Source organism: Cricetulus griseus, assembly GCF_003668045.3.
Source record: "Cricetulus griseus strain 17A/GY chromosome 1 unlocalized genomic scaffold, alternate assembly CriGri-PICRH-1.0 chr1_1, whole genome shotgun sequence".
NCBI lineage: Eukaryota > Metazoa > Chordata > Mammalia > Rodentia > Cricetidae > Cricetulus > Cricetulus griseus.
Genome location: NW_023276807.1, coordinates 272,033,594 through 272,047,793, shown reverse-complemented (window position 1 = coordinate 272,047,793; position 14,200 = coordinate 272,033,594). Strand labels below are relative to the sequence as shown.

General features: G+C 47.3%; 1 protein-coding gene and 1 long non-coding RNA gene across 3 annotated transcripts in view; one reads left to right on the top strand and one right to left on the bottom strand.

Moving 5' to 3' along the window:
• Positions 1 to 9,518, bottom strand: part of Tm9sf2 (transmembrane 9 superfamily member 2) — a 48,571-nt gene extending 39,053 nt beyond the window's left edge. The window contains exon 1 of the mRNA XM_027388949.2: positions 9,137 to 9,518. Within this exon, the coding sequence (XP_027244750.1) occupies positions 9,137 to 9,334 (198 nt within the window). The 5' untranslated portion in view covers positions 9,335 to 9,518. The remainder of the gene's footprint in view (positions 1 to 9,136) is intronic.
• A 77-nt stretch (positions 9,519 to 9,595) lies between these two features.
• Positions 9,596 to 11,104, top strand: LOC113839251. 2 transcript variants are annotated; one of them, XR_004772284.1, is made up of 2 exons: positions 9,596 to 10,299; positions 10,821 to 11,104. It is a non-coding gene; the product is annotated as an uncharacterized LOC113839251 (long non-coding RNA). The 2 variants fall into 2 exon arrangements; XR_004772285.1 differs by having other exon boundaries at positions 9,609 to 10,299; positions 10,844 to 11,104.
• The last annotated feature ends 3,096 nt before the right edge of the window (positions 11,105 to 14,200 follow it).

Here is a 14,200-nt window from a genome sequence, read left to right as displayed (position 1 = left end):
CAACTTCTCCTGATACAGCCAAGTGGCCTCAAATTGCACACATAGAAAAGATGTTAACAATACCTTCAGGAGGTATGTGTTGGCTCTGATTTGTGATACTAAAAAAGTCTGTAATTATCAAGAGCTTTTCATAAACTTCCAAAAATGGTATTTCTCACAACCTTCCACCTGAAAACCAAGTTCATTTTAACACTGCACATAAATAAGGACCACACATCAGTTTGGGGACGCCACAGCATTAGACCAGGGGCTGAATGGACACAGGAGCACAGAGGAGTTGGATGCAGTTCCCAGAACCCACACGGGGTGGCACACGCCTGCCTGTAAAAAGCAAGCTCCAGATCATCTGCCGCCTCTTCTGGTCTCTGCAGACACCCATGGCACACACCTTAATAGGTCTAGTCTCAATAAGCATGTGATCCCTGATGATTAATAATCTATAAAGATTAGATGAGGCAATAACAGAAGATGGTCCACAGCTCCATAGGGGGCATTCAATCATAAATTTAATGAATAAATATGTATGCGTGTTGTCTGTCAGTTTACAAAAGCTGAAGATTTTGAATTTGGATAAAGATTTACTAGTATATGGATAATGCCCTGGGTTTCTGCAAGAGGCCCTCTTGCAGTGGAAGTGTCAATACTGTACATGCTGGGCCACTGCTTCTACACAGCCACTGATCACATCTCAACTACTCTGCTGCATTTTTTAAACTTTTCTGCTTGTGACTGTAGACAGGAAAATTTCTACACAATACTGAGTGAGTACTGAGTAAAGAAAATAAGAATACAAATCAAACATTAATTGATAGACCAATTATTTGGTATAAAGCAATTATGCCAATTACTGAAAATGACAGCAAATGTGCACTCATGAATAGAGGTGGGCATCACTACAGTAAAGGGGCTGCCAGTCTTAACATAAAAACAATAAATCCTGAAGGCTGGAGAGATGGCTCAGATGGCACCTGTGGTCAGCTCAGGTGTCCCAGGGTAATCCAGTGCCCTCTTCTGGCCTTTGTAGACACTGCAGGCACTCAGTGCAGACATATTTGCCTACCTTAGGGAGAGCTGCTGAGTCTCCGTGGGGTTTATGGTTAAAACAGCAAGCAGTAAAATGAGTGACATTTAGGTGGGGGTAGGATGATTATGACCAAAATACATTATATAAATGAATAAAAATGTCATGGATATTATACACAGGGGCCCATTGTGTTTGCGTGTGGTGGCGGACACCTTTAATCCCAGTGCTAGGGTGGCAGAGGGAGGCTCTTTGATTTAGACGTCAGCCTGTTCTATGTAGCTAGTCCAGGCCAGCCAGGGCTACAGAGTGGGACCCTGTCTCAACAAAGAGAATAAAAGCCAATTGCTTTATATAATTAATGTGTGCTAATAAAAAAAACATAAAAATTATTATTATTTTTTTTTTAAATCCAGGCAGGGTCTCATGCATCCCAGGCTGCCCTCAAACTCATTCTTTATTTAGCTGAGGATAAATCCCTGAAACAAGACCCTGATCCCATCTCCACGTCCCAAGTGCTAGGATCACATGTGTATGGTGCCTGCAAACCTGGCCTGTATTTGTTAAGATCATCACCTTATGCTCTAAGCATCTTTATTCCCTACTCAAAAGTAAAACCCATTCCTTAAAAAGAGATGCCAACTCTAACATGGGATGGTCAGAGAGGGGCTTCCAAGATTGCTTTCTTCACACCCCACTTACAAACTGTCTCCAGCTATCTTATCACAAGCACACGCGCACACACACACACACACACACACACACACACACAGACAAAGCAAGACTGAGTATAACCTCACACTAAAAAATGCATATGGCAGATGTGTGCCAGGAGCCCAGATGTGGAGTTCTGACTCTCCCCAAGGTACAACCAAGTACCAACACAAGGGCCTTGCTTAACCATGAGTATGTACTTAGTACAGCGACCCCAAGTGCCAAGGGCACACTGAAGATCCCACCATGATTCACTGGACCTACAAAACATCAGCAAATGTTTATCCTATTCCAGACCTGCTCCAGAACTCACTTTTAGGAGTTGGGCTGGAAATTGGGTCCCTTTTTTCTGCTATTGTGTTTTCAAAACAGACTTATCCAGGAAGGAAAATGGGACCAAATACTTAACCTTTCCTATTACATTTGGCAAGAATGACTCTATTCTTGCATTAAAAAACAAAACAAACAAACAAAACAAAAAACACCGGGCGGTGGTGGCACACACCTTTAATCCCAGCACTCGGGAGGCAGAGGCAGGTGGATCTCTGTGAGTTGGAGACCAGCTTGGTCTACAAGAGCTAGTTCCAGAACAGCCTCCAAAGTCACAGAGAAACTCTGTCTGGAACCCCCCCACACCCCCCCAAAACAATAACAACAAAAATAAAACAAAAACCCAACTTCTCTCTGAATTTGGGGTCAGCCTGGTCTACAAACCAAGTTCCAGGATAGGCTCCAAAGCTACACAGAGAACCCGTCTGGAAAAAAACAAACAAACAAAAAATTCTATTAATTTAGAGATCAGGGGTATCCCTTCTAAATCCTTCTCTCCAGTGCATGTTTTTATTTTCTGTTTCAATCAGTCCAATTTGTATCTGCTCCAAGCTGCGGTCAGACTGTTTTATTACTTTGGACACGGGTCAGGCTCAAGTGCTGTGGGTTTCCTGTACGTCCTTCAACTTTGCTTCTGCTTTTATTCTGCTCCCTCCCACTGCCATCACAGCAGCTCCACCTAACACCTACAATGAGGAAAGAAAGGGCCCTGGGGAAGAGGTGCAGCTTTTAAAGCACACAGCCAGGCAGTCACAAAAGGGTCAAAAATACAACAGCCCTGATGTAAAGGGGGAAGGCTACAGAAAGTCCCACTGCCTAATGTTAGACAAGTCTACAGTGAGACTGAACTGAGTCCTAATGCAGACATGATAAAAAAATCTGAGCAGGAAGTTGTTAAATTCAAACTCACACTACAATAAAAGGTGGGAGTGTTTCATTGTTCACAGAAGTTCATCTATTTACTCAGGGCTCAGGATTTCCTGATAGCTCTGAAAACTGAAGTTTCAATTTTAGAGTGTATCAAAGAATGGAATATAAACCTGACCACTGGGTTGGTGTGACGGCATACACTTGTAATCCGAGCACTCAGGAGGTGGAGACAGGAGGATCAGGAGTTCAAGGCCAGCCTCATACATTGGGATTATAAAGCAACCTGGACTACATACACAGACCCTGTCTAAAAACAACCCCAAAAGAAAAAAAAAAAAAACTATTTCAAAATTCTTTACATAGACACACAACTTCTAGGGGGACTTTCTGGAATTCTTGGTTCCCAGGTGGCAGGGCAGCAAAGTAAGGAAAACGCAATGCACAGGACACCCCAGAGTGGTGAGAAGACAGAGCCATGGAGCCAGGCAGTCCAGGACTTATCTGCTCTTGAGTGAACTCTTAGCGCTTCTGTGAACTTGAGACAACCACTAAGTTGTACTGAGCTTCCATTTTCCCCACTTAAAACCCCAGAATGGTTATGCAGAATAACTGAGCAACTATGTACCCACAACACACAAAAACTAAACTGCAGTCACCACCACTGTTAGCAGAGGACACTTAGTAGGCTTGAAAGGTAAGTGGGGGGGGGGGGTGTCACTCAGAGCCCTTTATGGAGATTTAATTTTCTTCTTTCTTTTTAAACTTGTTTGTTTTAAGATAAGGTCTCACCAGCTGACCCAAGCTAGTGGGAGCTCATGGACTATGGAATGACAGCTGGGGAGCCTGCATGGGCCCGAACTAGGCTCTCTGAATGTGGGTGACAGTTATGTGCCTTGATCGTGTGGGACCAGGACCTATCCCAGGTGCATGAAGTGGCCTTTTGTAGCCGACTCTCTAAGGTGGGGTACCCTGCTCTGCCTTGATACTGAAGTGGGCTGGGGCTTGGTTCTGCCTCAACTTGGTATGCCAGGCTTTGCTGACTCCCCCAAGGAAGGCCTTACCCCCTCTAAAGAGTGGATGGGGGTGGGAAAGGAGGAGGTGGGAGGGGGGAGAAGGGAAGGGATGGGTACTGAGGTTGGTATATGAAATGAAAAGTAAATTAAAAAAATAAGAAACAGTCTCACTATGTCGCCCCAGATAGTCTGGAGCATGCTATGTAGGTACAGCAGGCTGGTCTAAACTCAGCTCTGCCTGCCTCTGCCTTCCAAAGGCTGGGATTAAAGCAGTGCCCACCATGCCCAGCAGCTTGCTTAACAGCAACAGAGAAGGATCCAGTTGGCCACAGGAACTGGAAAACTAAGTTACTGAGAAGCCAAGATGGCAGATGTCTGCAAGGAAGACTGGGAACCTGGTGTGAGGCCGACACACCCACCAGCCAGTGAGTTCCCACAGGACTCGGGCACACTTGCATGGTTACTTTGCTGTGACGTGACATATATGCCAGTTACTCTGGTCCATGTGTTCAGTGTGTGCACACACCTCTGGAAGGAGAACTGGCAGAATGCTCATTTACTGTGGTAATGCCAGTCCTGAAACATCATCCACACACTCCTAGGTTTCCAGAGGGTAAGAACCATGCTTTCATTCTAGAGAAAACTATGCGGTACGAAACTAAACACCAGGTAGTAGATGCTGACCACTTACAACAATAAATACCCACACAAACTGATCTTCCTTCAGAACTTCAAAGTCTTCACACTACTTCAGTCAAACGCTACAGACACTCTGCTCTACTCTGCTCTGCTCAGGGCAACACACAGGCCTGCTTCTTAAATCTGACTCATGCCATGTTTGAAGGCAACTGCTCCTAAAATAATACACAATTTATAAAAAGCTTCTAAAAATAGCTCCAAGAAAGAAAGGCTGAAAGTATGGCTGAGTAAGCTTTCATTTTATCAGGGTTGCTGAACTAAAGCATCTGAGCTTTGCTGTTGTTAGCCACTAGAGGGCAGAACTGGTTGTTTTTCTTTACAGGAAAAGAATTTCAATTTTTCTTTTTTTTAAATTTCTGTATGTATACACATGCCCGTGGAGGTTGAAGGGCACATTTTGGGGGGTAGGTTCGCTCTACCCCGTAGGTCCCAGAGATTGAATTCAGATTGTCAGACTCATCTCAAGGCTTCTCTAGTCCTGGAACTCTTTATTTAGATCAGTCTGGCCTCCAACTCACAGACATCTGCCTGCCTCTGTCTCCCTTGAGTGCTGGGGTTAAAGGCATGCACCACTACCAAATCCAGTCCCAGTAAAGAAAACCATACTCTTTCTCCTAAAAATGTAATCTCTATATTAGTTCTTAGGTCTGAACTGACATTAAGGAGCCAAACACTGATGGTTAAAATTGTGAAGGTGAACTGTCACTAATCTTCAATTAGCCACTACAGTGCCATTCACTTCACTTGAGACCTGGTCCAGAACTAATCAGCACACAGCAGCTAACAGAGAGAGTCAAACTTCCACAGTAATGGGAACTGTACATTTTACTCTGTGCAGATCCACTTTGCCTTTATTGCTATGGTCTTAAAAACTAACAAAATGAGGCACAGAAGTGAGGAGAAACTTTCAACAGCACTGAAAGTTATGCACAAAACATGTTCCCAGGAATGGGGCTGTAGTAAGTACAGTGGTGGAGCTCATGCCCAGCTTACCCAAGGCCCTACAGTGGTGGAGCTCATGCCCAGCTTACCCAAGGCCCTGCGTCACAAGCCTCAACACTACAACAATTAAAGTATCTCGGGAATTACCATATAGCTCTTAAATGTCAACCAAGTTGAGCCTGGTAGCAGCAAAATCCAGTAATCCCAACAGTAGGAGGATAAAGCTGAAATATTTTGTACTTGAGGCCAGGAGAGCAAACAAAACCCCATTTCAACAACCCAAACCAAAATAAATATTAATACTGGGATGCCATTCCTGCAGAGGACCAGGTTCCCAGGACCCAAGTCAGTGGCTCACAACCACCTCTAACTCCAGCTCCAGTGAGATCTGAGCCCTGTCCTCCTCAGGCACACAGACACACAACTAAAACTAGGGCTGGAGAGATGACTCAAGACCACTGGCTGCTCTTCTCAAGAATCCAGGCTCTATCCAGCACCCACATGACGCTAACAAGTCTGTAATTTCATTTCCAAGATATGATATGTAGAGTCCCTGGGCACAAGGCATACACATTACACAGACATACATGAAGGCAAAACACCCATAGAAACATAGAAAATAAAATTTACATTTAAGAATATACAAATATGAGCTGGAGAGATGGCTCAGTCAGTAAGAGCCAGCTCTGTTCTTCTAGAGGACCTGAGCTCAATTCCCAATACCCACCATCTGGGGGCTACAACACCTATAACCCCAGCTCCAGGAGACGCACAGGCACGCACACTCATATGCATCTACATATGGACACACACAATTAAATGTAAAATAAATCTTTAAAAAACCAGAATGCACAAATAATTCCTGTTAAGTCCTTTCCAATAAAACTAATTACAACAGAGAAAAACTGAAACCAATCTAATGCTTGACAAGCACAAATGGTTAAGCAAACCATATATAGCATACTGTTTAAGAATAAAATGCCCCCATCTCTAACAAACAAGAATGCACACTCATGACTACACAGATGTTTAAATGTATGCACATGTAATGGTATCATGCTAAAAAAGAGTAAACCAGGAAAACTCGGGTATTTATGAAGGCTAAGATCATAAATCAGAAATTAGAGAAACACAAATAGGATTTTGTGTTTAAGAAATTAAACATAAAACTTTGTTGTTGTTGTTGAGACAAGGCCTCTCTTCATACCCCTGTCTGTCCTGTAACACATTATATGGACCAGGCTGGCCCAAACTCAAGAAATGAGCTTGTCTGTCTCCCAAGTGTTGGGGTTAAAAGTGTGCCCAGCCACAAAGGGCTCATGCAACAATTTTAAGGTGACAAAGGTAGCCAAATCCTCAATCTCTCAAATCCACCCTGAATTAATGCAGGACAAGGTCTTAAAAGACTATGGTGGGCACACTACACAGAGCTATACGTGTTTCCTTGTGCACTCATCCAGTACAAAGAAAGGGTTCTTCTAAGGAGCCCAAACACCTTTCAAGGGAACGAATAAGAAGCAAACATGACTGTCCCTGTATTATAGAGGGGAAAGAACCAGAAATAAGACAGTACCAAAGGCCTCTTTGCTCCCTTCTGTCCCCTTAAGAAACATGGGGTGCTATGCTCGGGGCTGAAACCGTAGACCCACAGTACCATTGTACTGTGAAGGAAAGCCTTTGGGAGACGACCAGGTCCTGGGGGCAGAGCTCCCATAAATGGTTTAGTGTCCTCAAAAAAATGACCTAAAGAAGCTTTTTCATCCCTTCCACCACATTGAGACATAGCTGAATACAGGAAGAAAATGAACCCTCTCCAGACCCAGACTCTAAGATTTAGGTAGGTACCTAAATCTTAGATCTCCAGCCTCCCAAATTGTGAAACAGATTTCTGTCAAGAAGAGGAAGAGAAATACTCAAAAACAAGCAGTTACCTTCCTGGCGGAGGTAATAAAAATTAAAACTGTTTACTCTGCAGAACACAGAGAAAAGGGAAGAAGTTCTCCACACCAGCAAACTAGAGGAGAGACCAGCAACATGCTCCTCTTCCTATTGGCCAACACAGAGCAGCTGAGAATAAAGATGAAAATCTCAACATCCAAAAATATGATGTCTTACCTCGTTTATCCCCACATCTGCCAAAGTTAAAAACCTCAAAGGACCCGAAAAAATTTCAAGAAGATATTTAAAAACCTTGTGAGGAAAAAGAAAAATCGCCTAGCTTGCAAGACCACCCATAAATTCACTCACACTCACACATTCACACGTCTAGCCTAGCCTACCATCTCCAACGTCACTTCTCTGCAGCTTCCCCTGAAGACTCTAAGTCATAAAGGTTTCCTCATCTGCTCTTTAGGTATTGTGGACACACCTTTCACAATATCAGAGTGCATTAATTTCTTCATAAGCTCTGTTCTCCAGTGGCTGCTAGAGGAGCCAGGAAGGTATTTTCCTCTGAGGAATCATGAATACAACACACATTCGCTGTTTCTTTTTAAAACTAATGTGATCATGTCAGCATGACACAGGGCAGCTGACAAATTTAAATCTAAAGAGAAAGTGCAAAATGTAGTGAAAACTTTTAATAGTCTCCCTAACTCTGGAAAACAACCTCAAAGTGCAAAGCTGCGGTGACGCCAACAGTCATAAAATAAACACCAGCTTAAAAAAATTTAGTAAATAAGCTTATTTATAGATTGTAAACGGCATCTCAACTATTATTTGAACTGTTAAAATAACGGTTTCAAGGAGATCCTGGATCCTCCAAAGGGCTGACTTTTAACAACTTAACGAAATATTGGCGTACTGTGGTGTTCTGCACCTCTACATAAAAGTCACCATCAACTGGTAAACTTGCCGGCGAATGTTCTACGAAGCCAACATCTTTAAATGGGTTCTTTCTTCCGCCATATGTTTCTTTCTTTAAGTGTTTAAAAAACTACGCCGGGGAAACTCACTTGGGGGGGGGGAGTGGTCTCTTCAATACGCTCACACAGATTTTTAAAATAACATTTAAAGGTCAGGAACGGTCTCCATAACTAGTTGGTTTACTAACGCAGTTTTCGTGTTATTTTATTTTACGAGGGTTGGAACGCGTCCGCTCGCAACCCGCAGAGGCTAAAGCCGTCAACCGCTCGTCTTGGAAGTCAGACGTCAAAGTCCTAGAGGGAGTAAAAACCGTCGTGACCAGACAAGTTCCAGGAGGGTACAATGAGATGGGGGGAGAGCCGTGGAACTTCTAAGGTACCGGAACTTGTGGCTCGGCTGGGAACGCCCGCCCCAGGTGGGCAGCAGGCCGGGTCACCCGGTGCGGGCCAGGCCGGTCCCCGGGAAGAGCCAGCCTCCAGTCGCTGCTGCTGCTGCTGCGGCTGCGAGCCTCTCCCGGATGCAGCAGCCGGGTGCGGGCACGCCCCTGCTGCCCCTGCCCCGCTGCCCCGCTGCCGGCTCGCCCGCTCGCCCGGGCTCGGGCATGCGACCCCACCCACGGCTACGCCCCCTCCCGCGGCGGCCCCACCGACCCCGCTCCGCTCCGCTCGCTCGGCTGCCCCACCTTGCACTCGTCGCTCTTCTTGTCCTCCGTGCAGAAGTTGACGGGCGCCAGGCCGGGCAGGTAGAAGGCGCTGGCGGGCCGCGGGCCCGGGCCCGTCCCCAGCAGCAGCAGCGACAGCAGCAGCGGCGGCAGCAGCGGCGGCAGCGGCCGCGGGCCTGACGCCGGCGCTGGCGACGACGCGGGCGGCCTGGCGCTCATGCCGGCGGCGGCGAGAGGAGGAGAAGGAGGAGGAGGAGGAGGAGGAGGAGCAGGAGGGGCGGGGGGCTCGCGCGGAGATCGCCTCAGGGCCCGAGCGCGCCGACCAGGCCGGCCCGCAACGGCTAGTTCCGGTGGCGCCGGGAGACACCGCGGGGCCCCGCGTCAGAAACCGAAGCGGGCGGCCGCGACGGAGCATGCGCGGCACCGCGTGCGCATGCTCAGTGCGGGCGCCGCGGGCTGCTTCCGGCCGGGGCCGAGACGGAGGAGGTCCGCGTTCCGGGGTTTCTGCGCTCCGGCCGGGGCCGCTTCCGCCTGCGTGCTTCCGGCCCTGGCGATGTGGTTCCGGGGTCCGGCCTGGCGCTCGCTCCGCTCAGCGGCCCTCGCCGGCCCTGCGCGGCCGCACTCCCCACGTGTAAGCAGCGCAAGCTCAGGCGGCAGGTGAATCAGAGAAAGAGAAACAGTCTGGAGTGCCGCGGGCTGTGAAAACCCGTGCGGGGCTTATCGCCAGCCGCGCTTTATTTCTCACGGGTGTGGCGCCGTCAGAAGAGCCCGGGCGAGCCGCCCCTCGCCCGCCCGCCCTCCCTCCCCCGCCGCGCGCGTGCTTTGGTGCCGCAGACTTGGCCGTCGCAGCCCTCGCCCGACGCTGTCGCCACGTCGGACAGCGCGCTGCTCCCGGGCCCCCGAGCGCGCCCTTTGGGTGGCCTCCGGGCTCGCCGCTGGCCCACCGTGCCGGGGGCGCCGTGCAGTGTCGGTGTCCCTCGGGTCCTCCGGTGGCCTAGGGTAGCTGCCGCCTTGGGAACCCCATTTATTTGCCCCCCCGTCTCCCTCCCCACGGGGGCAGGGCCCGGGTCTCTGCATCTCCCGCCTCTATAACCCGGCCCCGGAGAACCGGGGCGGGGGGCGGGGGGGGCAGACTAGGAAGTGCTCGCACGCTCGCACGGCCCTGCTCGCCCGACCACACACAGGTAGGTTCTAGATCTGAACTTAGAATGGCGAGCTTTCGGTTCTCAGATGCATCTAAGCCGCCCTTTCACGGAGGAGGCAGCCTGGGACGGAGAACCGCTTCCTCCGTGGCCTGGGCCACTCGGGGGAGTGCAGAACCCACGGCGACCTGTGGGTCCTTCCTCCAGCCCCCGCCACTGGCGGACTCGGGGCACAGTCAGTGCGGGGGCGGGGAACCCGGACAAACGGGATCGGGACTGCAGACAGCTGGCTCGCCCGCCCGCCCAGCGCGCTGACGGGGCGTCCGCAGGGCTTATTTTGACACGTCACCGCACTGGGCCGCCTTTTGGTTGGCAGACCTCGGCTTCCGGATCCGGTCCCTTCTGTGTAACGCTTCACCTGCGGTTCCCTAGGTTACCGGGGGCGGGGCGGGGCGCGGTTGGGGAGCTCCTGGTTGGTGAGCCTAGTAGGGCAGAAATGCAGGCGTGGCGAGTTCCCTGACAAACTAGGGAAAGGGGAAATTTGCCCTGCGTTCTCCCCACAGATGGTGATGCTCTTTTCCCCCAGACTACCGATAATTCTGGCTGGAGCAAAACCTGAGGAATGAGATTTTTCTCCTATGCTTCGGACTGCATTTGTCAATTCGGAGAAATTGAGGGAACTGGGGGAAGGGGTACAGAATGATGAAAAATGTCCCGGAGGGATGAAATGGTGGCTGCACAACTCAATATACTATGTCTCTGAGCTTTACACTCAAAATGGTTAAAATGATAAATTTTATTATGTATAGTTTGCCACAGTTCAATAAAAATCCAGAATTTCCCCCCACTTTTCTCTGTTGAGATAATTTAGAAGTCCGTTTTTCTGAGTCTCTCACATCGTATGACTAGAACAGCCGTATTTAGCAAATAAATATGAAGATAGCCATGCTAAACATTTTAATTTTAGATGGTCAATGAATAGTTAAACGGGCCACAGGTATATTATCTGATCATCCTACTCATGTGTCTAGTGTAAATTGATAAGAAAGTGCCTTACATTTGCAAAAAGTGTGCATTATATGTTGTTAGCTATATGTCTATAAGTGAAGCATCTTCAAGATTTTTCTAGAAGGGGGAAAAAGAAACCAAAAACAGAATGTCTTTCACTTCCTGACAGAGAATGTCAGCAATGACAGGTCAGAGTATCACACCCAAGATATGCCGTTTGGGCACCAAGAGGATTCTGGGTTAGAGGCCACAGAGAATGAGTGTGCACAGGATCAGCTCCCTCTTTTGTCTACACAGTATAGACATTTCCCTTCATAGAAACAGGAGTGGAGCTGGGTGGGCTAGGCCTGCAACCCTGTCTACTTGGGAAGTTGAGATGAGGATCACAAGTTCCAGGCCTGCCCAAGCTGTAGATCCTTGAGTTCCAAGACAGCCTGGGCAACTTAATGAGACTGTGTCTTAAGTTTAAAAAAAAAAAAAAGGCAAGGGGTAGGGATTAATGATATAGTGTTAGGTCCTAGTTTCAACCTCTAACACACACACACACACACCAGTAGCAAGCAGGAGATGAATTATTTGCCCAAGAGAACCTGAAACTTTCCTGACCAGAAAGACCTGAAACAATACAAAGAAAAGTCTTCCAATAAACCTTAGCAATCAAATCTATCCTACATTTCCTCATTGCTGTTCCATCATTTCCTGTGGATCAAAACCCTTTTAAACCAGTCACTTTTACACAAGGTGCTGCTTCTTGTTAAAACAGTGGATATTGTGAGTTTTCATTTCTGTGAAACCTCCCACACACACATAAAAATACGAATAAATATGTCTCCGGTCAAATCGCTAACTTCTAGTTGTCAGTTAAGGAAAATCCATTCTCTGTAGTATGACTTGGAAGTAAAACTGGCCTTGAACAAATAAACCATAAACACCAATCTGAGAGGTCAGTGTCAAGTCGTGAAATCTTGAGTGGGGCAAGATGTGGTGGCCTTCTGCATGTCTAGCTAGACCTTGTCTCAAAGAAAAAAGGTGAAGAATGGTCCTAGTGTTAGTCTCATTTTACATCAATATCACAAAATACCTGAGGAAAACAGCTTAATGGGGGAAAGACTTATTTTGGTTTATGCTTTCAGAAATTTAAATCCATGGTCGGATGGCTCCGTTGGTTTTAGCATGGCAGGGCATCATGGTAGAGGGCATGGTGAAACAGTTGTTCACCTCATGGCAGCAAGGAGTAGGGAGCAGAAGAGAGTGGAAGAGGAGGAGGAGAAAGACAAAGAGGAAAGGAGAAAACGCCCCAAAATAAATTCACTGTGATCTACTTCCTCCAAATAGGCTCCGCCTCCAAAGGGTCCCGCTGCCTCCCAGCCATGACATCACAGTATTCACTCACTCACCCTAGATCAGGCAGGGCTCTCATTGTCCAACTGCCTACTTCTCAATGGCTGTGCCCACTGAATCTTCAACACATGAGCCTTCAAGAAGATGCTTCAACTCCAAACCATAGCAGTTCCCAAATGGACTCTGTGCTGGTGTGAATGAGAACAGCCCCCATAGGCTCATAGATTTGACCACCTGGTCCCCAGTTAGTGGAACTCTAGTCCAGGCAATCTGATGTTCTTTGGCATTTGCAGGCACCTATATGCGTGTGGTGACATAAACTAACAAGACACACACACCCACATTAACTTAAAAACAAAAAAATGGCAATATTCAACTCATTTCACACTCTGGTGAGTGTTCCCCAGCTTCTGGAGGGTGTTTCCATATTCTGTTAATTCTTTATGAATGTACAATCTGAAAGAATAATTCTAGCTTTCAGGATCTATTTTTTGCTTTTCAAATTTAAATTAGAAACAATTTTATATGTCAATCCCAGTTTCCTCTCCCTCCCATCCTCCCATGCCCCCCACAGACCCCCAATCCCATCCCTCTTCTGCTCATAGAAAGGGTGAGGCCTTCCATGGGGATCATCAAAGCCTGTCACATCATTTGGGGCAGGGCCTAGGCCCTCCCCCCATTCAGGATCTATTCTTGAGAAATATTTTGAATGTGAACGAAATGTAGCTGTCAGCATCACGTAAATTCATTTAAATGCCCAACAAAGGAACTTGCTGAATAAGCATGGCACCACAGCTGGCAAAGAATGGCACCCTGCAAGCATTATAGCTGCACTGAGGAGAGCTAGTAACATGAGACATGCTTAAGACAACACCAGAAAAGGGGAACCTACATCACAGAAGAGTGTGCACATTCTGACCCCAGCTTTTGTTCAGATGTTCTCAGGGCTGGAAGTGTGGTTCAGCGGCAGAGCACTGGTCTGATGTGTTCAAGGCTCGGGGCTCCATTCCCAGCTGTGAATTTTCTAAACAATAAGGACTCGTGACTACATAAAGAACTTTAAAACTCCATAGGAATCCAGCGCTTAGGAAGCTGAGGCAGGAGGATTGCAAGTTTCAGGCCAGCACACAGGCCATGATGTTACAACACAGTGAGACCCTGTCTTTTAAAAAAGTGAAACTCTTGAAGAGATAACTTCTTCCAAAAGGGTGTACGGGTGGTACTTAAGTTCAAGAGATGACCAGTGTCAATAGATGACAGAAATTCAAGTGAAATCACTGTGAGATATAGAAGAATTTCTCACAATAACCCACCTGTTTTATGATTAGCATGTGCAAATAATTATTTTAAGGCTGCTGAGATACCTTTATGAACTTGTTCAAATGCTGACAACCAAGTGATGACAAGGTTGGGAACCATTGCCATCTCATGTTGTGCTGCTGAGAATGCAAAAAGAATGGTAGCTTCTTACTGAGTTACACATGCGCTTATTGTGTGACCTGTGGCTGTGTAGACTCCAGAGAAGCTAAAACTTACACAGGCACAAAAATCTACACACAAACATCTGTGGCAGCTTTACTCATAACCACTCAAG